Source organism: Globicephala melas, chromosome 11, assembly GCF_963455315.2.
Source record: "Globicephala melas chromosome 11, mGloMel1.2, whole genome shotgun sequence".
NCBI lineage: Eukaryota > Metazoa > Chordata > Mammalia > Artiodactyla > Delphinidae > Globicephala > Globicephala melas.
Genome location: NC_083324.2, coordinates 13,175,235 through 13,198,628, shown reverse-complemented (window position 1 = coordinate 13,198,628; position 23,394 = coordinate 13,175,235). Strand labels below are relative to the sequence as shown.

Sequence of the window (23,394 nt, the reverse complement as noted above, 5' to 3'; positions counted from 1 at the left end):
TTTCAATGGTGTAACCCCAGTGCCTAAAACAGTGGCTGGCATATGATAGATGCCCATTGGAGGCCTATTGTAGGTATTGAATGAATCTGTATTGATTCTCAGGGTGTATTTAAAAGCAAGGTGCTTGAGTGATGACATTTCCAAAAAACTGGCAGTGTTACCACAGTGCAGCATTATCTCTGATTTCTTCTGTGAAGGGAACGGTGAAACAGCCCCCATAGCAAAGTCTAAATAGATGATGAATAAACACATGGCTTGCATGTATATTTGATGATGGTTTTATTTTCAAAACTGTAATTAAATGAGATAAAAATATATGGTTGGAGTTGCCGAAGCAACTTAAATTCAACATAAATAACAGCTGCTCTTCATCTGGGGATTTCATCCATATACAGCATTTTTTATGCCCTTAAAAAATTTTAACCAGTATACAGCTAATTCAGCATCCAGTGTCCCAAGAAATGTTTTATACTCAGAGAAGGGGAAGGAAAAGAGAAAAGAAATAGCCCTCTATGAGCCAGTGGTTAAACAAACCTGTTACTTCCAAAAGCTTTGATTTCCCCCAAATAGCTGTATGGCAGAACATGTCCAATTTCTTAGGAGCAATGAATTTAAGCATGACTGGCATTTTTCGTTATGAGTCATCAATCCCTATTTTATTAGTTCAGAAATCCACAACTGAGTACATAGTGAGGAGTCTTCTACTTGCTTTTAAAGCAAAACTTCTGCAGAGCATTGGTGTCAGGAAATACTAGTAAAGTTTGCCTCTCCCTTTAAAGTTAACCATCAGAGTAATTTCCTCCCAAGCTGCTTGGGGAAAATGCCTACTTTTATGGATAGAATTAAGAGCCAGTTTAACTATACGAACATCTACCTAATTTTATTTATGATCAAGGAGTGAGAAATTGCCCCTCTTCCTTCAGAGATTGTATCCACTGCCATTAAGTGTTAGGCAAATTCGGTAGCCATCTCGTTACTCAGGCTTGTACCCCTGAAAGCTTAACAAAGGAAGAGAAATGGACTGAAAAAGTCAGATATGAAGCAATTTCTCTTCACTTTAAAGCAAGGTTTTTCATGACCAATCGTTTGGCTGGTAGAGTTGTGGTCTTTGGGTTTTTATCATGATCTGTGGCCCATATATCTCCATCCAGTAATACATCCCCGAAGTTTTTTCCTGTAGATTAGCAGCTTTACAATGTCCTCTTGATGCAGTGCCTTTTCAGCATTTCTTCAGGGAATATTTATTCTAATGTTACTTGAATACATCTGACTTGCCCACTAGGGTTGCCCGTTTCTTAGGAAGACTTGGGCAAGGAATTACAACTTTCTAATTTTAATTTTCAGAGGGGAGAAAAAAAAGCCTATGAAGTGAAAGTTCAAAATGAAGATTCACATTTCTTTCCATCAAAACTGTAATGACCATAAGTCTATCAAGTTGTACAACTCTTACACTAGGTGAAGAACAGATAATTGTAGGATATTTCCCTGACTAGCTGATAACAGCCCTGATTACAAAGAGCAACAAGCCTGTGCAATTTGCATGATGTCCTTTCATGTTTTCTTCATCTCAAGTGTTCCCTGGGGCAGGTGTCAGTGGGTGAGAGAGTGTTTCTTTTGCCAAGCAATGCGTTTGTGTCATATGCTGCTTGCATTCCAATCTTAGTGTGCCTCTAAGTTTTAATTTTAAATTTCATTTTAAGGCACCGTAGGTGGTTCGGTGCAGTTGATTAAAGACCTTTTCTTAAAGTTATCTTTTAGAGCATCCCTGGTCATTGAGCACACAAAGGTCCATCGTAGCCAAGATGCTGGAAGACAGTGTGTCATATGGACAAATATTACAAGAAGGTTCACCCTACTCCAGCAAGTCTCCTGACCACCACCTCAGTGTGTGAAGCAGGAAAGGGAATAGTGCTCAGCAAATGGTAACTAAGCACATCATATGTGTTAGACATGTTTTGGGCACTGTGCTATATATAGCCTGATAAAGACTGAAAAGATTCCTGCCTCTATTGAGCCTTCATTTTGGGGTGGGGCGGGGGGGAAGGAACAATAAACCAAATATCATATAAATGAACAAAGTAATCGCAGATGTTGGTGATGATCTCTATGAAAGACATAATAAAGAGGTGATGTGGTAGAGAGTAACCGGAGCTGCGTGGTGGGCTACTTCAGATTAAAAACTCAGCGAAGGCTACTCTGAGGAGGTGACATTTGAATTGAATCCCGAAGAATGAGCGTGATAAGCTAAAAGATGGGTAAAGAGCATTCCAAGCAAAGAGAACAGCAAGTTCAAAGGTCCTGAAACAGGATTAGCCTTAAGGTGTTTGAAGAACAGAAAGCAAAACATGGTTGTTACAGTATAAATAAGTAAGGGGGAACCTAACAGGCGATGAGACTGGGGACCTGGGCAAGGATCAGATCCCTAAGGGCTATTGTAAAGCTCAGCAAAGAGTCCGTATTTTGTTCTAAAATTTTCTAGGCCAAATGGTTTTCTGAAACTTTTGTTTCTCTTTGTGTTATGTAAGTATGAAACCAAAGATAGAGAATGCAGATGCCTAACCATTAACACTCCTGAGTTAGGATGGTATGCAAAAGGAGATGTGCTCCTGTAGAGAAAATTGCTGGTAATAATAGCTTGTGTTTTAGGGCACCTGTCTCCAAAGGAGAACAACAGTAGTTATGATGCCAGATTGTACTAATCACAGTAACCTCATGAGTCTGGTAGGTGCACACTTTTATGGAACACGCAGGGAAACTCAAACATCTGAAACTGGGTTGTTCTTTGGCTTCTTAAATAGCATGAAGGTCTAGGTAAAATAGAGTATGTCAAAGCAACGAGGAAAGAAAAAATCTGAAATCAGAAATAAAAATAGCTATCAGGAGAGTCGTACACTTACAGGGAAAAGGGCAGCAAAGCAGCCTTTATTTTCTTGTAAAGTCAAGAAAATAATAGCAGAGGGGTAAAAAATTATGAGTCTCAAATAGTCAACCAGAATATCAACATGTGTTGTTTCATTCCTGGTATCTAATTCAGTATAGAATAGAGGCTAAATACATGGACTTGTGGGTCAAAGAAGAGCTGGGGTCTAATCCACACTCTTCCTTATACTAGGACTGTGATCTCGGATATGGATTTTTTTAATTTCTATAAAGTGGAATCAGTAATAATACTTACATCATAGAGTTGTTGTGAGGATTTAATGAATGAATGCATGGAAAGTGAGAAATTGTGTTCTTTACATAAGTTAGTTGAAACTGGCCTTACATTTCTCCCAAAGAGTTAATATTTACAAAAGTGATTAAATTTCAAAATCAGCCCACAGAAGCCTCCTTAACAGGTAGCATTCATTATGCTCTTTTCAGGTCTTTCCTAGGTTTTGTTACTGGAAAGAAAAAGTGATGTAGAAATGTGGTGCAGGAAGAGAAAGAGGAGAGTAACCTCTTGCTAAATGCAGAATTGCTGACCCCAGACAAATTTGTCTTTGGCAATCTGCACACACCTTTCTCACCCTATATGTATTTTTTTCTTTTTCCTTTTCAGCTCTTCTACAAAAAAATAAGGTAAAGAATTTTGAGTGAGAAACTAGTATTGTTTATAGATAGTTTTGTTGGTACATAACTCTTTCAGTAAGAAACACCTGTGAAGAAAATCAAATTTAAGAGTATTTTTAAGTCATTATTCCTTTCTTGAGCTTTCTCAGCCCTACGTTGCCTTCCTTATTACTCCATAGATTACATTTTCTTTGTTTCTTTTTTGGCTAATCAAAACTCACATTCAAAGAATCCATACTGCTCTTATTTATTTAAGAGGAAACAATCTCTTTGAATTAATTAATTCTTCACTGTAAGTGACTCATAGCAAGGTAATGCATTTGCAGCCATATGTGGGTTTAAAATGGCATTTCTATAATTCCAAAGTAATCCCTAAATTATAGACTTTCATCTGATATGACTAAATAGGTTGAGGAAAAATTCAGACAGAGGGAAAACATTGTGAGGGTCAGAATCAGCACCTGGGAGAGCTCCCATGAGTTCTTCCTTTTTCCCTTTGAAACAAGTGCTCTAAGGATTTTCGTAGGGATGTCGATAGCAGTAGCATTAGGCTATGAAAGAAGAAGGTCATAAACAATTTCTATAACTGAGTCATTTGTAAAGTGTGTGTACATTAATTTAGGAATACTGATAAGGTCCTTTGTTATCTATACAAAGATCTCCAGGAAAGAGATTGGCTTTTCTTTTCAAAGTCAAACCACTACCTAGAATCAGATTTTGATCCCTTACTTTAAACTGCCAACAAATTGGGATATTTAATGTCAGATCTTGAGCATATCCATAGGTTTTTGATTGTTTTGTTTTACTTAGTTGTTGGAGAGATAAAATGGCTGACACCAATACTTGGAGGAAAAGAGGAACTCAAAAATTATTTGCTGAAGGTTGGCTAAACAAATGGAAAAATTAATGACATAGGAAAAGCAAGATACTGACAAACATATAATGTGTATATATATATTTTTCCAGTTCCATTTATATTCATTCTGTTTTCATCTGGTATACAGTGTAAACTCCTCAAATTTTAAGTGCAACAAGTAAATTTATATAATCAGTAAATAATATGTTTCGTCTTTTATTTGTCTGTTAAAATAACAATATTTTGTATCCTTTATAAAGATACACAAACATCAGTTTTTACTGTTTTATGAAAATGATATTTCCCACCTTAACATTAAAAAGTAATACCTGCTCAGAATATACCATTGTAGGAATTTCTTAAGGAAAATTACCTGAATTCAGTATATGGGAGTGTTTCTTAATTTTAAGTCACCTGAAGAGTACACTCCATGCACTGCAAAGGATAAGGTATCTGGCTTACTTTAGCACCAGTCTAGACTTGAAAACACAGTTAAGACCAGCAAAAGAAGAGGTGTTTTAAGTCTTAGCAGCTTATTTTGCCACAGTGGGATTGACCTGACTACTCTACTGTTACTTTATCTGGTGGAAGTTTGGAATCACTAGCTTTGCCCCAGTGAGTTACTTTCTGTAGACTTTCCTGTGGTGCTCAGAAATGATAATGATAGCGCTAGCATCTACAGACTACTGACTTTGGGCCAGTCATTGTGTTAAGTGCTTTATATTCATGATCTTAATCTCTAAAGAGCCGTATGAGATAGGAATTATTTTCCTGATATTAGAAATGAAGAAACTGAAGTTCAAGGAGAGTACTCACCCACATCGTACAGCTAAAGAGTGAGAGTACCGAGTTTGTGCTCAGGTCCTTTTGACTGCAGAGCCAGTGTGCTAAACCATTAAGTAATTCTTCCTCTTGCTGTATACACTCTCACAGGAAAAACCCATCAGCCATGCCAGTCTCCCTAATGGTTTCTTCTTTCTTGTGTGGAAAGAATGTCAAAAATGTGACTTTGCAACTCATAAGGTTTTTGTAAAGTTAGACTTATTGTCATTCTGAGTCCCTAGAATCCAAGAAGCCATGCAAATCCACGTATGTACACACTCAAGGAGCAAATGGCAGAGTCAAGACATAATTTTAGATATGCTGCATGATAACTAGTTTTTAAAGTCATACCCCCCAAATACCTCTTTTTAAAATAAATAGTGCAGTTATCATTATGGAAATTATATTCATAACAAATACATCACTTGACCATTTTTCCAAGCTGATATTGATTTTTTCATTGATTGCTTCTTGAAGGAAGCAGTAACAAAGGCAACTGTCACTGACAATTTCTTGTTCTAAAGTCACCCTGTGAGAATTGATAGAATCCAGGTCTACCCAAGTCAGGAAAAAAGTGAATAGGTATTTTTTTAACTTGTAGTAAATAATACATGCGTTAAAAATATGTGCATTACTTGCATGGTTTACTGTATCATTTTTCCTCTTTCCTCTTCTCCTGCCCCTCTGTGGATTCTTGACAAAGCGTGATGTATGTTACTATGTCATTAACCTTTCCTGGCCATTTAAAAGCTGAATTTCTTATGCTCTTCTACGCTGGCTCCACCCTGTGGATGGCTTTAACTCTTCCTGTTCATAAGTGTGATGGGCAGTCCCTTAATGATGGCCAAAAAAGTTACTCTTTCTTATTTACTGTTATTTCTTCTCAAAAAATATCTTGGACCCTCGATTTTGTTTTCGTTCAACCCATCCAGGTATTTTTTATAGACTACCTCATCCCCAGCTCTAAACATTTAATAACTTTCCAGACAGTAAATATCTGGGGATTTTTCCCCCTCACTCTCTGATTTACTCTGTGGGCTGAATTCCAAATGTTTTCATATATTAAGGCTTTTATTATTTATCTCATGTTGCAGCTTTAAGACCTTTGTACACTTTTACTTCTCAAGGAATTTAGCTGCTAAAGCACTTCCTCTAAGCTCTCAATGAGCTACACTTTCCAAGTACTGTAATAGTGTATTTTTTAAAACCTCATGTAAAAATAAAGTGCTAATATTATATTCTACAGAAGAACAAAGGACAGTTGTTTTCACAGAAAAACATGACAGGAAAACACATCTGCCACAAAACTGTGCATTTTTTAGCCCACGATTTCTGGAAAGATTTATATAAAATGCTGATAAATGAAGTCAACACCAAAATGTATGGTCACAAAAAAAAAAAAAAAAATGTATGGTCACTCATTTTTTAAAAAAGTCTCCAAGTCACTTTTCAATGAACCATACAGAAAGCTGCAAAAAATGTTTTGAGAAACTACAGTACATGGATATTAATTCCTTGTCATAAGAGTACATCATTTATTCAGGTACCTTTAGTAACTATCATTTATCCAACTACCTTTAATAACTAGCTGCACGGAGCTAAAGGGAATACTACCCAAGTGTCATGGTTCAGCTACCTCCCTGACAATGCAGCAATCCTGCTTTTTAATACGGTGGTTTCTGATTGTTTTCTTCTTGTTCCACTCCATCCTTTGCACCTGATGTTTAAAATCCCCCCATCAAGTGATCACCCGCAAGGAAAAGCAAAGGAATAGAAAATTTGGAATCAAATGTACCGACTCATCGCATTGTGCATTGAAATGTGGACTTTCTTACATATTCACTGAAGAGCATAAAATTCATTCAAACAAACTTTTTTTTTTGTTCCCTAGGATGTGAAGTAACTAGCTTGAATGCCCTTTTTCACTGGCTTCACTAAGTCAGTGGGGAAATGATAGATTCTGGTACTTGATAGTGGTGGGTTTGGAGAGAAGCAGATGAGTTTGTATTCTTCTGGCCACTTTCTCAGTTTGTGAAGAAGGTTCTGAAATTCAGTAACATCACCTTAAAATTGGGAATTAAAACTATAATGGAATTAAATGAGATCTGTGTGAAAATTTGTTAGCACATGATATGAACTCATTACATTTTGCAAGTAGATCCAATTATTGCTATGAGTGCTACGGTCATGATGACATAACATTATCTATAACGTATTCTAACTTGGAATGCCTCTTGCTACTGCTTATTACCTAGTACCAAGTCTTTGGAGATAAAATGACCCTAAATAAGAGAATATATATGTGAGAATATTTCTGGGAAAGGCCTGGCCATGCCCAAGTTTCAAAAAAATACCCATTCACACACACATAGTTCTTTAATTTGGAAAATTATCATGCTGCTAGCAGTTAGGATCTGAATGGATAATTACATCTGAAAAGATCAATAATGGACATGCAATCTTTTCTTAAACATGTGCATAAATATGGTGACCTTTGACTAGCCTCTTCACCTCTCTCTAGAGTTCATTTGCTATTCAAAACCCTTTCTTAAATGGAATAATAGGGGTATGATTTGCCACTGGACTACATTATTCCTCAGTGAACAGAACATATAGTAAGCACCAAACTTGTAGCAGGAAAGGCTTTGTGCTTCTTAAATATTACCTCATTTAATCTTTTCCCATCATCTTTTCAAAATAAATTACATTTAATTACATCTCATGTTATTTATGGGAAAATTAAACCTTGCATAATACATGGCAGAGATGATTTTCAAACTCAGATCTGCCCAAATGCAATATTTCCATTCAGTATGTAGGTAGGGTTTACCATCTGGAATCTATTTCACTTAACTGCTAAGAATCTTATCGAAATATTATCTCAAATACCAGATTAATGCAATTTTCTAACTGTCCAAAACAAATCCTGTGGAACTGCATGGACTCATAAACTATAGGGAAATAAACAGGAATGCAGTTTTTAAAACTCAATAAGGACAAGTTAAAAAAAAATCATTGCATATATTTCTCATTTTCTTTCCCATTTCCTAATGCTCTTTCTCTAGTCAGAATCAAGGTGGATTTTGCCTGGATAAGACTTGATCTCAATTACCTATCAGTTCTTAATTTTTCATGCCACTCTGGAGATTGGATGAGATGTCTCTGCCAAAACTTAGATGACTTATTTTAAGAACCTGTATGCAGAAGCGACAATTTAGAGTGATTCAGTATCATTTTTAGGGATAATGGTTTACAGTATTAATGCCATAATGAAGTTTTTTAAATCTCTAGTCTAATCATTTTCAAAGGCTTCTCAAACCATTTCCTTAAAGAGAAGAAAAAATCATGTCCTAGCCTCACCTGGTACTCATGGAATAAAAGGAATTTTATTACATCAGAAATGTAATGAAAGGAATCTTATTACATCAAAACTTAAATTGTAGTCATGTTTTGTTTTGTACTAAGTACGTGCGGGTCCTCAAGGTGTCGCTCTGCACACCTCAACTTCAGCAGTCTTTGGATTCCCATGATTAGGTGTTACCTGTCAGTCCTGCCTACCAAACTCTTGAGTCCCTACAGGGCAGAAGCTTTCTTTTCATAATGTCTGTATCCCGAGCTGGCAGCCAAATTTGGATATGTTTAATTGATAAAAGCAATAATATATGAGCTTCAGATTTGCCTAATTCTACAAGAAGCTGGTAATGAAGACATGTATGTGTATAGATTATTTCTTTAACATCTTTATTGGAGTATAATTGCTTTACAATGGTGTGTTAGTTTCTGCTTTATAATAAAGTGAGTCAGCTATACATATACATATATCCCCATATCTCCTCCGTCTTGCATCTCCCTCCCACCCACCCTATCCCACCCCTCTAGGTGGTCACAAAGTACCGAGCTTATACACACTACCAAATGTAAAATAGACAGCTAGTGGGAGGCAGCCACATAGCACAGGGAGATCAGCTCGGTGTATAAATTATTTTTAACCCTGTGAACACTCCCTGAAACGCAGCCTGAGTGTGGAAACATTCCATTTTGTAACTGCAGCAATGCTGTCCAGGTTTATTTCCTAGCTCCATTACTCCCTGATGTTGTACCCTTTAACAAATGTTATAGTGCCACTCTTTTCTAGTCTGTAAAATGAGGATATTAATGGTACTTAACTCATATAATTGTTGTTAGGATCACTTGAAATAATCACCATAAAATACTTACCAAAATGGCCAAAATGGAGGAAATAGTCAATAAATGTTACTGAACTCTGATGTGCACAGCTACAGGGCTTGCAACCCTACAGAACATACTTGGCTTAGAATAATCCTCAAATCTGGTAACAGGTTATTACATCAAATGTTTCAGACAACAAAAAATGAAATGGCACTTAAAACAATCATTGCTGAGAGGATTTGCAGTTGGAAGGATGAAAGAAAAATCTTTTTGAACAATAATATGTCTGTCACTTTATTAGACATATTTCTTATATTAACTCATTGTTATTGGCAACTGTGTATTTACTGACTCCAACTGTGATCTTTGGGCTTGTAACGTCTTATCTTTCTAACCAGATTTGACTTCCTTGAGAAAGGGGAACTTTCTTCCAAACAGAACCTTGGACAGTACCTTATAAGTATTTAAAAATACACAGGAACTTTATATAACAATTGTGTATGTATGTCTGTTTACACATTGTATGTAATGTGTGTGTGTGTGTAGACAGAGATAGTCGTATTCTAGGTACATATAGAGTAACAAACATAATTGCATATAATGGAACGGTTTGTGAAGTAAACAGTTGACTATCAAAACCCACGAATTTACATCCTGATAATGATATTCAGTTACAGATAGAGTTGGGGAGGTCACTTACTCCATCCAGACATGTGCTACCCAATAAAACTTTCTGCACTGATGTAAATGTTCTCTCTCTCTCTGCTGTCCAGTGTGGAAACCAGTAGCTACGTGTGCCTCTTGAGCACTTAAGATGCAGCTCGTGTGACTAAGGAACTGAATTCATACATTTTATTTGATTTTAACTGTTTTTTAACTTAAATAGGCACATGTAGCAAGTGGCTACCTTACAGTATAGATATAGAGTCATAGAGGATGAGACAATATCATGCAAGAAGACGGTAGAGTTGAATTTCCCTGATCCAGGTGGTGTAAAGGCCGTTTTACAGCAGAAGACTATCCTCTTTTGAAGTAGTATTAGTCTTCCATAATGTCTTAGGACTTTAAATTTTAAACTCCTTTTCCTTTATGTCTCCCAACAGATCTTGAAAACTTTAAAACAAGAACGAGAAGCACCGTGTCTGTCCGCCAAGGTCAGGGGATGGTACTGCTGTGCGGCCCACCAGCCCATGCTGGAGGTAACTCTGCACCGAAATGTGCACATGTCACCGACTGCTATTTTTCTTGCTGATTGTTCGCCCTCTTGGCATCAGAAAGGGGGACAGTGTCATTCGTAGAGATTCCCAAAGTCCCTCTGTGTCGAGGAAGCATCGTCATTGCCTCCCATAATTAGGATAGGAAAATATCAGATGGTACCAATGTTCCATCCCCCTGCTGTCTACCTGGCTCAAGGGGAAAGATACCTGAGTCCATCAAAATCAGAATCCTGTTGCTTGGTAAAGCCACGTAGGTAAAACCGCCAGCACTTCTTCCAACTTGATCGTATTAAAAGATGGCCTTGCTTCACTTCATCTCATTGTTGGTCTGGGAAGGGATCAGACCCAGAACCAGAGTCCCTTGACCACAGAATCCAAGATGACTTTGTAAGGACTCATAATGACTAGATCAGTTAGGAATGCATTTGATTGCAAGTCCCTGAAAACCCAGCTAACACCAGCTTCGGTGGACTTGGGTTTGTGTTGTTCTCACACATAAGACTTCCAAAGGTATGTGGTATAAAGCTGGCACTGCTTTTGGGGGACATCTTCCAGGACCCAAGCCCTTTCTTTGATCCTTCTCTGAAGTCCTAAACATGGGGCATGGCTAAGGCACCAGTGCAGAAAGGTAGAAATGGGAAGAGGGCAGGGCAAATGTCAGAAGTCTCTTCATTTCGAGTTGCTTTTGTATTATGGAAGGTTTGCTTTGCCCAAGGACTTCTATGTACATTTCATTGATCACTCCAGTGGCAAAAGAGACACAAAAATCAAGTATTTTCTACAGATACACGATGGCCCTAAAAAATCATAATTTTGATAATAAGGGAGAATGCGGAGAGACGATGTGTAGGCAGGTTGCAGTGTCTGCAGAAAGGACTAATGATGACTGGAAGGTGACTCTGACTGCACATACAGAGTTCAGGAGTCTGGAGGTTTAGTAGTTAGTGATATTTATTAGGATTTCACTACAGCTTGTGCTGACAAGACTGATAAACTCCATTTGTGGTCACTCTGGCTAAAATTTAGTTTGATACCTGCTCTCCTTGTTATTACCTTAATTTTCCATTTGGCTTTACATGTGATGGAAAAAGAAGATATTTTAAACTGAGAATTTGAAAACACCATTTTATTTTTGTCCTGTCTTCAGAAGTTTTAACTTTTCCTTCTTACCTAATGCCCCGGCTAACGTTTTTAGCAGGAAATAACAATTAGTGAAACAGCTACATGGCTTGCATTTCAAGCACGGTGAATAGATAAGCAGGTGGAAGAGGCAGGCACCCCTCCAAGTCTGGATGGAGGGTATGGAATTGTTAGGGTTTCTGGTGTTTGAGACTGGCAGAGAATCCAGATTACATTTCAGGAGTTTGTCTTCTGAGAAACGGGTTTATTCTTTAGGACTTAATTTTCTTGCCAAGTTAGTATCAGAAGCATTCAATTTGGAGTCCAGGACATGAATTCTGGTCCTGGCTCTATTTCAAATCATTATTTGATATTGGGCTACTATGTTCACGTTCTCTATCTCTACTCATCTCTAAACGAAGAGATTAAAAGAAATCTCTCAGATGCCTTTTAGTTCTATCATTACATAATAATTGCTGAATAAAAACTAAACATATTTATAAACTATATGTGCATTATTGAAGTCCTGTCCTTTATATGAGGAGGGCAATTAACTGGACATCTATTTAGGTTAAAGTGATGTTCACTCACATTAACAGTTCTCTTCTTATTATGAAATTTGATCAAATAAGAAAGGAAGATTTTGCTAATTTCTTCTGCAGGCTACCTTCACAGCATTAATCTTTCATAACATGGCAGCAACTCTGAAAATTAATCTTACAGCATATTGAGAAGAAAATACCCCACTAATCCCTGGTACAATGATATCTTTGGGAAACGCAAAACACAAGAAGCACTGTTGTGCTGCTCCACAATGAATGAACCTGAATACTTTCCCCTTCCCACTCAGAAATATATTAAAAATTTCTGTGGACACCTACTGAAATTTGCTTGTCTCTGCTGGCAGTAGTCAGCAGCTCTGAAATCCAGTTCCTTGAGTTGTGCTGACATTCCTGACAGTCTTGATGGTGAAAGACAAGGAAATAAATATTCTCATTATGGGCTCTATTAGAAACTGTGAGCTCAGTAATACTGTAGGCAAGGCAGGCAAGGCAAGGAAATTTGAGAGAAAACAAGGTGGGTATTGAAGGTTATAAGAGAGCATCACAGACATCCATCAGTTTGGGGCAGTGGAGTCAATGATTATCTGATGAAATCTCCCCAGTTACTCAAAACCCTCCAACGCAAACTGTCCAGCAGTGATTCTCTCATTGCTTCTCCAGGCTGTGATCACCTTAAAGCTGGCAGCATCGCCAAGAGCCGCTGGACATACTGAGCGTTTTAAACCCAGCATATGGTATCCCAGTTTCTATTGTAACAGATCATGAAGAGGAAAGGAAATGAGTCAGCCTTTTATTGTATCAGTGGGATACTGGGTAATGGCATGAGATCCATTGTAAGGGATGCTGCATGTCCTATTTCAAAAGCTGTGCAGTGTCAGACCTTCTTAGGATAACATAGAAATGAGCAGCAATTAATCTACTTTGAAAAGCATTTCCATCGGCACGTAGTTCCAGTGCTCTACCAATCACCCTGCATAGCGTCTTTGTCATTTCTTGGTTAATAGGTACAAATTCAGATGTGATGTCGTCGCATAGATTGTACTATTAAATCTTTAACACAGACACCAAAAAATAGAAATCACTATGGATGATGGGGCTCTGGTTGTCTATGATGCTTCTGTAGATTAGAAACAGAGTATTTTGAGATCTAGAATTCTCACTGTGCTTTCCATCAACTCCAGGGTCATTTGGCAGCAGGAATTTGTGATCTTCAACCACTCATTAAATAGGAACAGAAGTGAGGTACTTTGGGATTCTTCCTCCTAGCTTACTAAAACTGACAGCTCATTCACCAGTGAAATCCCCATGAACTGCTCACCAAGGGAAATTTTTGTTTCCACCTTCCTTTTATATGTCACCCAGATCCTTGCTGCTCAAAATGTCGTCCTTGTACCTGAAGTATCTGCCTCACCTGGAAGATTGTTAAAAAGGCAGAGTGTTGGATGCCACACAGGGCCTACTGTATCAGAATTCAGATTTTAACAGGATCTCCAAGTGATTCATGTGCACATTAAAGTTTGAAAAGCCCTGAGCTTCACCTATGCTCCTCCCACACTCCGCACCTCTGGCCAGAGGTGTGCAGGAAGCGGAAGCATCACCAGGGCAGCATGTTAGAGCCACAGGTGCCTGGCCTTTGCCCACGGATATTCTGATTCCATAAACCCAGGGCAGGGTCCCCAAAACTGTTGTTCCAGTTGGCTGGAACAGATTGAGGCAGCGCCAGATTGAAGATACACCCACTTTGATCACCTTCTACAAAACCAGCCCAGGTTCACCCTGCTGAGGTGGAGTACTTTGATTTCCACATCAAACCCAAGCAGAAGTGTTAAAAGTTTTTTATGTCCAATTCGTATTTAAAAGAATTTAAAATAAAATATAATCACTTCAGGGTTTCCTATATTTTTTTCATTGTTGTTAAGAGAGGTGAACAACTAAGAAAAGACTGGCTTTTTCTCAGGTATTCACATGAAGAAGTAGCATTTTACATTTGGACAGCTCTTACTACGTCGTTGTTAGAGAAAATATGCCTTCCTACAGTGTAAAAAAAGAAAGCCACATGATTCTGATTCTGAGATTATTTTCGTTGTTATGAGTTATAGAGAAACTAGCTATAATTGTCGTCGTTGGATGCTTTTACGCTAAACACATCCCCGTTAAACTTAGATCCCATTCGCACGGCACCAGACTCAAGGACCTTATAACAGCATCTGTAGAGTTCCTTATGGTGTTTATAATCTTTAGTTTACCTTATATTATCTTTGGATCCTTACAATAATCCTATAAGAAATAAGGACATGTGTTTCATAGATAAGAAAGTGAAAGCAAAGAGATTAAGTGAGGTCACACGTTAATCAGTGGCAGGTCTAGGAGTTACCTTTGCGTAGAATGTGCCCCATTTTTTTTTATAGTCAGGAGACAACCGTACAACTACTTTTTTCTACTCTGTATGCATTAGTTCTTTGGGTGCCATCCCATATCAATTCAGTCTGAATTTTTTTTTGAGATTGGTTCCTTTGACATCATTCATAGTTTTGAAAGCACTCCAGGTGATTCGAATATGTAGCCGGGGTGGAAAACTTGTGTGTCTGCCCTGCAAAATCAAGTAGGTCTTGTCCCAGCAAAAACCTTTTGATTTGCAAACATCTCCAGGGGCCCAGAAATGTGATTTGATCTAGACATATCATGAATATTATAGTCTTAAAAAAATCAATCACGCCCTCCCACAGCATGATTATTTCAGCTGGATATTTGTCTTTGCTGTAGGACAGAGGTAAAAGCATGAAACTAGGACACCCACATTCTAATCCTAGTGCTGCTGTTAACTTACTTGAGCCAATTATATAACCTCTCTGAGCCCTATTCTTTTTCTATCTCCCCACACGTACTCAGCTTCCGGCATCAAGATGTCACCTTCAGAATCCGGCTCACCAGTCCAAACTATGCTGACAGGTCACTGGGCCACAAGTAATCTTGCTGTGCTAAAATGAGCATCCTTTATGCCCAGAATAGTCTTCAAGACATCTACATGCTAGTCAAGAATGTATAATGAATAAGGCAGGAGTGCCTAATTCCCCTCTGCATGCCTTATTCCCATGCCTGCCCCAAACTGCCCCAAACTGCTTACCAATTTTATATAACTTTAGATTTTCAGGGGCATCCATATTAGCTCCAAATACCAACCCATTCCACTGCAGTCCAGACAGTTTAGCTCTTTGCCTTCATGTTTCACCCAAAGGTACATGCAGATTCCATTCTAATCCAGCTCCAAACCTCAAACCATAGCACACTATCCTTTGGATTCTGAGTATTGCAACCTCCAGGTAGTGTAGTTACCAGGCCCTGCCTGCCATATCAGACGCCTTTGGATACTGACATCTTCCTGGCTGGGTTCTAATTTTCTCGCTCTGTTGATTAGACAACTGACCACCTTCCTCAGGAAGCAGTCCCTCCGTTTCCAACTTATTCCTCTACTTTCTCTCACTGAGATTTCAGGCTCTCCTTCTCCGTATCTTGGTTCCCAGCATAACTCTCAAATCCTCACACAGCATTATGCCAGCCAAATGGAATTTATCTTTGTCCTTTAAATCTCCCCAGTGTGTTGTAAGGATTAAAGACAAAATAAATGTGGTGCCAGTTTGCAAAATTCAAACATCCAAACATTCCTGATTTTATTAATTAGGCCTGGTTTGATTTTTTCATTTGCCTAAGCCTGGAATTAAAATTAAATCAGAAAATCGCTTGTCTTTGAAGACATATTATGATTCTTGATTTACATTCATTTAACAAATTTTAAGTAGGCAAATATTTTTCAGATATATCTTCCAAGAGATTCATCTGGAATATGCATCTATTGTTAACATAAACTCATCATGCTCTGGCATTGTGGCTTTATTAAAATGCTGATTTAGCCATTCTCCTAACATTTGAAAATTGCTCTTAAAGACTCAGCATGACAATTGAGATGAACTCTGCCAATCAGCTTCTCAGAGGCCAAGCCCCATGTAATTCTTTATGTTTGCATGTTACATTAGTGTGCACAGTATGTGCCTGGGCTCCATTCATTTCCTTAGAAGAAACAAAGCATTAATTGGGCCTCAGAGGAGCTAAGGGCTTTAAAATACTGCAGAGTTTATTTTAAGAGACTAGGGAACATAATCTTCAGCTTAATTTGTATGGCTATTTTAAAACAAAATTTGAAATTTTTAGATGGTTATAAGATTAACAGTCACTTAATTGTCATGAAAAGCTATAAGAAGAGTCCCTTTCTAAGTGTGGTACCAATCTCCTCTTCTGGTTATAGTGGGGACATGGTTGAACGTGCACATCAGGATGAAGGGCCGACATTGCACTTGAGTCATCTTGTTCTCTGTGTGTGTGTGTGTGTGTGTGTGTGTGTGTGGAGTGAGGGAAGGTGCCCAAAATTAGACTCAGTTTTTAAGACACTTAAATAACAAGTGATAAATTATGTTCTTAGGATCTTGAGTCCTTAATGTTTGGTCAGCACTGAAATAGCTGCCCTTTGATGCCCATTTCATGTCACCTGAGAAGTGACTTACCTGAGAGATACCCTATCTCCTACAAATAAATTTTAGAACCACAGGTGTTCAGTAAGTTAAGAGTGACCTTGTTGGAGATCAGTGATTGAGAAGAGGTTTTCTGGATGTGGGATCCCGGGAAATAATGTTTAAAATGCTGGTTGGAGCAGCATTGAAATAATACTACTGTTCTAGTCTTCAAGAATATTACGGATCAAACTCTGGTAAACCAACTTGGATGGTATTATTTCTATGGAAAATGCATTCTGAGTTCCACTTCTAAGCCCAAGACATTATATATTCATTTGAATACACATCTATTGAAATTCAGTGAGGAGAGGTTAATACTTAGTTAGTGATAGGTTCATCAACACCATAGTACTAGGTATTTTTTTTAATCTTGTTTTAAATATTCTTAAAGCAATCCTGTTTGATGCTCCTTGACTCTACCATGTTCCTTTGAAAAATACAAACCTGGATTCTTTTATCTGAAAGTTATTCAGCCAGTTCCTTCCTTTTTTCTTTTCCCACTTTGCCAACCAGCAGAGGTTATAGCACAAGGGTGATTTAATCAGCATAGAGTAATGGGAAACAGTTTGGAAGATGATGCTTTTCTCCATTCATTAAACCTCTTTTTCACCAACTGAGAAAAAAAAAAAAAAAACACATTGATCAGGGACTACTTGTTAGAAAACTGTCTAACCTAAATGGCCTGGTGGAGTGTTTCATGTTTGGGAGGAGAGGCCACTAGGATTTTTTTGTCCTTACCACACCAGATACAGGCTCCATTTCTCTCAGCCATGAGATGACGTAGCTCAAAGAAGGAATCAACAAGGGAAGCAAAAGGAAGAAATCAGGCTCCACATTTCTAGAAGAATGGTGAGCTTCTCCATCACTAGATGTGACAAGAAGAACTGGGATGAATATTTCTGATGTCAGTTATCTCCAGAATTGGTTAAGCATGTTCTGTGATGCTACCAACCTACTCTTTGCCTTTGAATTTTCCTGTCAGCTCTTTAAAACAATCTGAAGGTTTCATGACGTTACTTTTGAATGCCTAGATGTCAACAACTATATACTTATGAGTAGAAGAAATGAGTTTGTATAGACAGCAAGCATTCCCTGGTCATAGAATAATTCTGAGCCCCCAGTTTCTTAACCTGTATAGAGAATTGCTGGTCTGTTTTCAAAGAAAAGTTCCCCAGGAGTGGTAGTTGTACACTTTCTACCTTCATTCCGCTTTCAGTTCTAGTAAGAGAGATGTTTAAGCTGTTTTTGCATCTATAGCAAGTCCCAGGCTGTAGCACTTAGAAATACACTTAGCTACTTAATAGCAATTAATTAAATTTCTTAGTGTTCAGTAGCCTAAAGGGGATCATTTAGTTTAGAAAAAAAAATTAGCAGAAATACATTGCAAGAATTTTCTTCTATCTCTTCTTTTTTCCTTGTTTGCTTTTATGCAGATGTTTCCATGTTCTTTATTTGGCTGAAACCATGGAATTTAGTAAATTAATGATGGCCCTAATTACCCAGCTTCTCTGCTGATAGTTACTCTGTACTTAATTTAATAATAGGCACTATATTTGTAGATTTAAATTCAAGTTGAGAAGGTCTCTATTTTCTTTTCAAACATTAAAAAAAAAATCAAAGTGATTATCTCCAGGTTTGATCCTTAGAACTGGAGGACCACTGATCCATCAGAATGAGGGTCAGACACATTAGCACCAAAAGGAAATGGTATTTGGAAAGTGAGATTTGATCCATAAAAGCAAAGTGATCTACAAACTGTGATCATTCAATAAAGCTCAGCAGCATGCAGAGTTCCCTTTTGGAGTTGTCCTGTCCCAGAAAGCAGGGAGAGGTGATGCTATGTGGAAACCCAGGTGCTGGGTGGGAGGCGAAGAGTCTGGAGATGTGAAAAACACATTACATACCCAGTTAAGAGTGCTACCAGGGATGTACCAGCCAGAGCGGAACACATGATCAACAGTGATCTTTCAACAACATAAACCTGGATGAGCATTTCATAAATAATCCAGTGGACAATCACTGCAGGATATATGGCAAGCGTTCTTGTTTTAATGCACACTGGAAATATGAATCTCATCTTTTCAGGTGAGAAAGAAATGAGCAGCCCTTTGGATACATTTTCATCAACAAATCGGTGTTTTGTCAGGTCAGTACATCATGATGTTCCATTGAATTAAGCAGGATAATGGTGCAGTATATAGAATGAGGAAATGCTGGTTGAGTCCTGGAAATTTGGAAATAGACTCAGGTTGGGAGATCAGAAATTGAAGTCTCAAAAGTGGAATATTCACCACTGTCAGGGATCTTGATCCTCTGAGTGTGATGGCACAAATAAGTTGATGGGCTTCCCTGGTGGCGCAGTGGTTAAGAATCCACCTGCCAATGCAGTGGACACAGGTTCAAGCCCTGGTCTGGGACGATCCCACATGCTGCAGAGCAGCTAAGCCCATGCACTACAACTACTGAGCCTGCACTTTAGAGCCCGTGAGCCACAACTGCTGAGCCCTCGTGCCACAACTACTGAAGCCCGCACGCCTAGAGTCCATACTCCGCAACAAGAGAAGCCACCGCGATGAGAAGCCCATGCACCGCAACGAAGAGTAGCCCCCGCTCGCCGCAACTAAAGAAAGCCTGTGTGCAGCAACGAAAATCAAAGCAGCCAAAAATAAATAAATAAAATAAATAATTTTTTAAAAAAATCTTAAAAAAAAAAAGTTGGCCATTTTTCTGATATATTTTTTAACTCATTCAGTTTAGTTTTCAGACATTTAAGAAGAAAATACCTGGAGTTGGTCAAATCAAAGACCAGACAACACTAAGCATTTGGACAAGTAAAGTTCACTTTTATAGGCAAAGGAATAGACGGTGGCATTTTGACTAAAGGTAGGATTATAGCTGCTGATTTAAAAGGAAATGACTTAATGAAGTCGCTTGTTCATCGAGGACAAACAGTATGGATGAAAAACTCTTCTACGCATCATGCTTATCTGAGTTAACTGTATTCGCTAACGATTTTGGCATTTGAGACATATAGAATAAACACAGATTTTCACATGAAGTAGTAATCCTTTCACAGAGAGACCAACTCTGCCTACATTATGAACTAAAAGAAATGTCCTATCTTTAGTGCAGAGGCTGGTTGGGAGAATGTTCATGATATTTTAGGTGGGTCCTGGCTGCTGATGAGACAGTGGGCAGCCGTATCACATTGAGCCAAGAAAGCTCCTCCCATTTCTAACTGCAACACACCCTGTTTTTCTCACATCAGCTAGTCACAGGTTAACACATTATCACCATCCTCACCATCAAAATTAACCCCTGGGAAGCAGTTGTGTTATAACGACACTCCGCAGTAATTCATAGGTCCATATGGTGGGCACAGCTGGAAAGATAGTTGCAGTTGCTAATGTAGCGTCTCAGAAATATCCAAAGAATCTCTACTTTGTGAAGTAATGTGGCATTTGTACACTTTCTTTTTCCCTCAAACCAGCACGTACAATAGGAAACACCTGGGAAATGCCAAAATACTTCAGTGTTATAGGTGTTTGAAGCCCCAGTTCTTATCATTTCATGCAAACTCAGGTTTGCCTTTTGAGAAGACAAATGGGATTTTCAGAATAAATTGTAGCTGATTTAAGTATCATGTGTTTCTTCCCTTTGTGGTTCCCACTTACTGCCAAATGAGGCCTGTATGACACACCTCTGAAATCAACACCTAACTATAACAAAGACATCCCTACACCTTCTCTATAAGTGTTGCTGCCTTTTGAATTTGTTCAGTATATTGCAGGCCAGCATTCCTTCTCAATGTGCAGTTCCAGGTTACTTCAGTGAAACTGTTGTGATGAATGAGATTTATGATTGGGTCCCAGTGGAGTATGTAAATCAGGATATTGAGGTTGAGGAGAATAGATTATTTTTTAAAAGTGAAAGCATCGAACTTTGGCAGCACCTCTCAGATGTCAGGGGTTTAGTAGACATGGCAGGTATAGGAGTGAACAAAAACAGAGTGGTTCCTCTTATCATGGGACCTACAGGTCTTCTGGGGAGTAAGAGGGTAATCAGAAAATCACACTGGGACGTGTGCTTTTGGTTGTGAGGTGGGAGAAGAATAGGGTTCAATGATCTGATCATGTAGAATAGAAGGACGTGATGTAGTCTGGGAGAAGGCTTCTCTGAAGAAGTAGCTCTGGAGCTTAGATTTTGAAGGATGAAAGATGGAATAGTATTACAGATGGAACAGTGCATAAGTCTAGGAGGTTGCCTGCCAGGAGAGAAAGGCAGTGTGGTGGGACCTCCAGAGCAGCAGGGAGAGTAGGATAAGTCTCAGGTTGGGATACAGGCAGAAACTATGGTCAGATGTGGTGGTAATGATTTGGGTGTTTTTCCAGAAAGAAGTTAGGAATTGCTAAAGATTTTTTTTAAGTAGCATCGTGAGATAGGTTATAAGTTAGAGTGGAAGGCAGTTTTAAAATGGGTTCTTGGAAGCCAAGGCTGATTTATTATTACCCAGCTTTCTATGAAAAACAAAGAAAGAAGCAATGTTCTAATCAGACTAGAAACAGAGGGTAACCATCAAAAATTTACTTGAAAAATTACCTGTAGTTGTAGCACAGGTCAAGTTGAGAAGTGACCATCTGACAGTCTTAGTCTGTTCGGGCTACTACAAAATACCACAGACTAGGTGGCTTATATACAACAGACATTTATTTCCACAGTTCTGGAGGCTGGAAGTCTGAGATCAGGGTGCCAGCGTGATCACGTCAGGGCTCTCTTCTTGGTTTATTACAAGCACGTTTTCACTGTGTCCTCACACGGTGGAAGGAACGTGGCAGCTCTGTGGGATCTCTTTTACAGGAGCACTAATCTCATTCAGGAGGGTGCTCCCCATGACCTGATGACCTCCCAAAGACCCCACCTACTAATACCATCACCTTTATGGTTTAGGATTTCAAAATATGAATTCTGGGGGGGACACAAACATTCAGGCTAGAGTAAAGACTAATAACTAAAGAACTAAATTGACAACACGGGGAGATAGAGAGGATATCTTTAAAAGCTTTCAGCGGTAGCCACAATACCCACTTTGTATTTCTCTATGAAATACACATTAAATCTGCACACCTGTTTTAAAAATTAGGTGTTCACTTGTTATAAAGGAAACATTTTTCTAAGGAATCCAGAAGAAATGTTCTCCCATACTTACCAACACACACATACATGCCGTACACCATCTTTCCCTGCCAAAAAATTACTAGGAAATTAACAATTCTAGCTAATACTTTATAGGGAAAGAGGCTCACATGGCATATTGGGTGTGGACATAGCTAAAGGGTGATACCAGCTTACTCTGAAGGTGGAAACTGAAGCAGTAGAAAGTTCCATCTGAGTTCCTCAGGTAGGAATTCTGGAAGCTGCCCCCCACACACTTTTGGAGGAATAAAGGGATACACCCACTTTTGGTTAGTGAAGCTAAGACCTGGATAGAATTACAACCAATGTTAATAGACAAAGTTAAATAAAAAAACTACTCCATCACGGTGACCTAAGAAAATATTCAGTGTTAAAAGAGGGGAGGGGTGGAAGGGGGGAAGTGTCACCTATTGCCTGAGGATGCAAAACAAAACAGACACCAGAAATGCATGTGAAAGAGATGTCTTAAGAAAATACAATAAAATTAAAAGATGCATCTCTGTTGTGCCTTCTGTCAAGCACAAGAAACCATGGAATCTGTGAAACAAAGATGCTCATGTGAAGGGAGACCTAACTCTGATACTAACTGGGGTTTAAAGGGCGCTAACAAAAATTAGTAATGAAAGAATTAAAATCTGGAATGCAGACTCAGTAAAAAGCCAAATGAGCATTGTAGGAAATTGAATTAGTGATAAGCATGAGTAACTAAAGTTGTTTTGTTTGGTTTTGTTTTTTAATATGTAAAAGGAAAGTATAATGATCAGGAACCTTCGTAGATATGGCAATTAGGGAGTAAAGATCTAATCTATGTATAATCAATGTAATTGATAAAGATATTTGACCAGTATATATGTGTGTACCATTTTGTTTTATATCATGACACACTTATTGTACTTTCTCCTCTTTGAGAGGGAGCCACAAGGTATTCTTTATTTTAATAATTAATGGAAATAGAAATCTAGGTAGATATAAAAACAGAATATGTACCTTCCAAGTCGCTGGAGACAGTTCAGTCAAAGAAATAGTAATCTATTAAAGCAAAGGCCAAAAGGAAAAATGAGAAAAACAGCATAAATAAAAAATACACAAGAAAGATGACAGGTAGGGCTTCCCTGGTGGCGCAGTGGTTGAGAGTCCGCCTGCCGATGCTAGGGGACACGGGTTCGTGCCCCGGTCCGGGAAGATCCCACTGGGCCCGTGAGCCATCGCCGCTGAGCCTGCACGTCCGGAGCCTGTGCTCCGCAATGGGAGAGGCCACACAGTGAGAGGCCTGCGTACAGCAAAAAAAAAAAAAAAAAAATTTATAATACTCAACATTTGGAAATACAAGGAGAAAT

At 38.5% G+C, this 23,394-nt stretch overlaps 1 protein-coding gene across 8 annotated transcripts in view; it reads left to right on the top strand.

Annotated features, from left to right (window-relative positions):
• The window catches only part of CNTN4 (contactin 4), a 973,761-nt gene that overhangs the window by 719,833 nt on the left and 230,534 nt on the right, over positions 1-23,394 (top strand). For all 8 annotated transcript variants that reach the window (XM_060307736.1, XM_060307734.1, XM_060307732.1 and 5 more), the window contains one exon: positions 10,504-10,599. In XM_060307736.1, the coding sequence (XP_060163719.1) occupies positions 10,504-10,599 (96 nt within the window). The remainder of the gene's footprint in view (positions 1-10,503; positions 10,600-23,394) is intronic.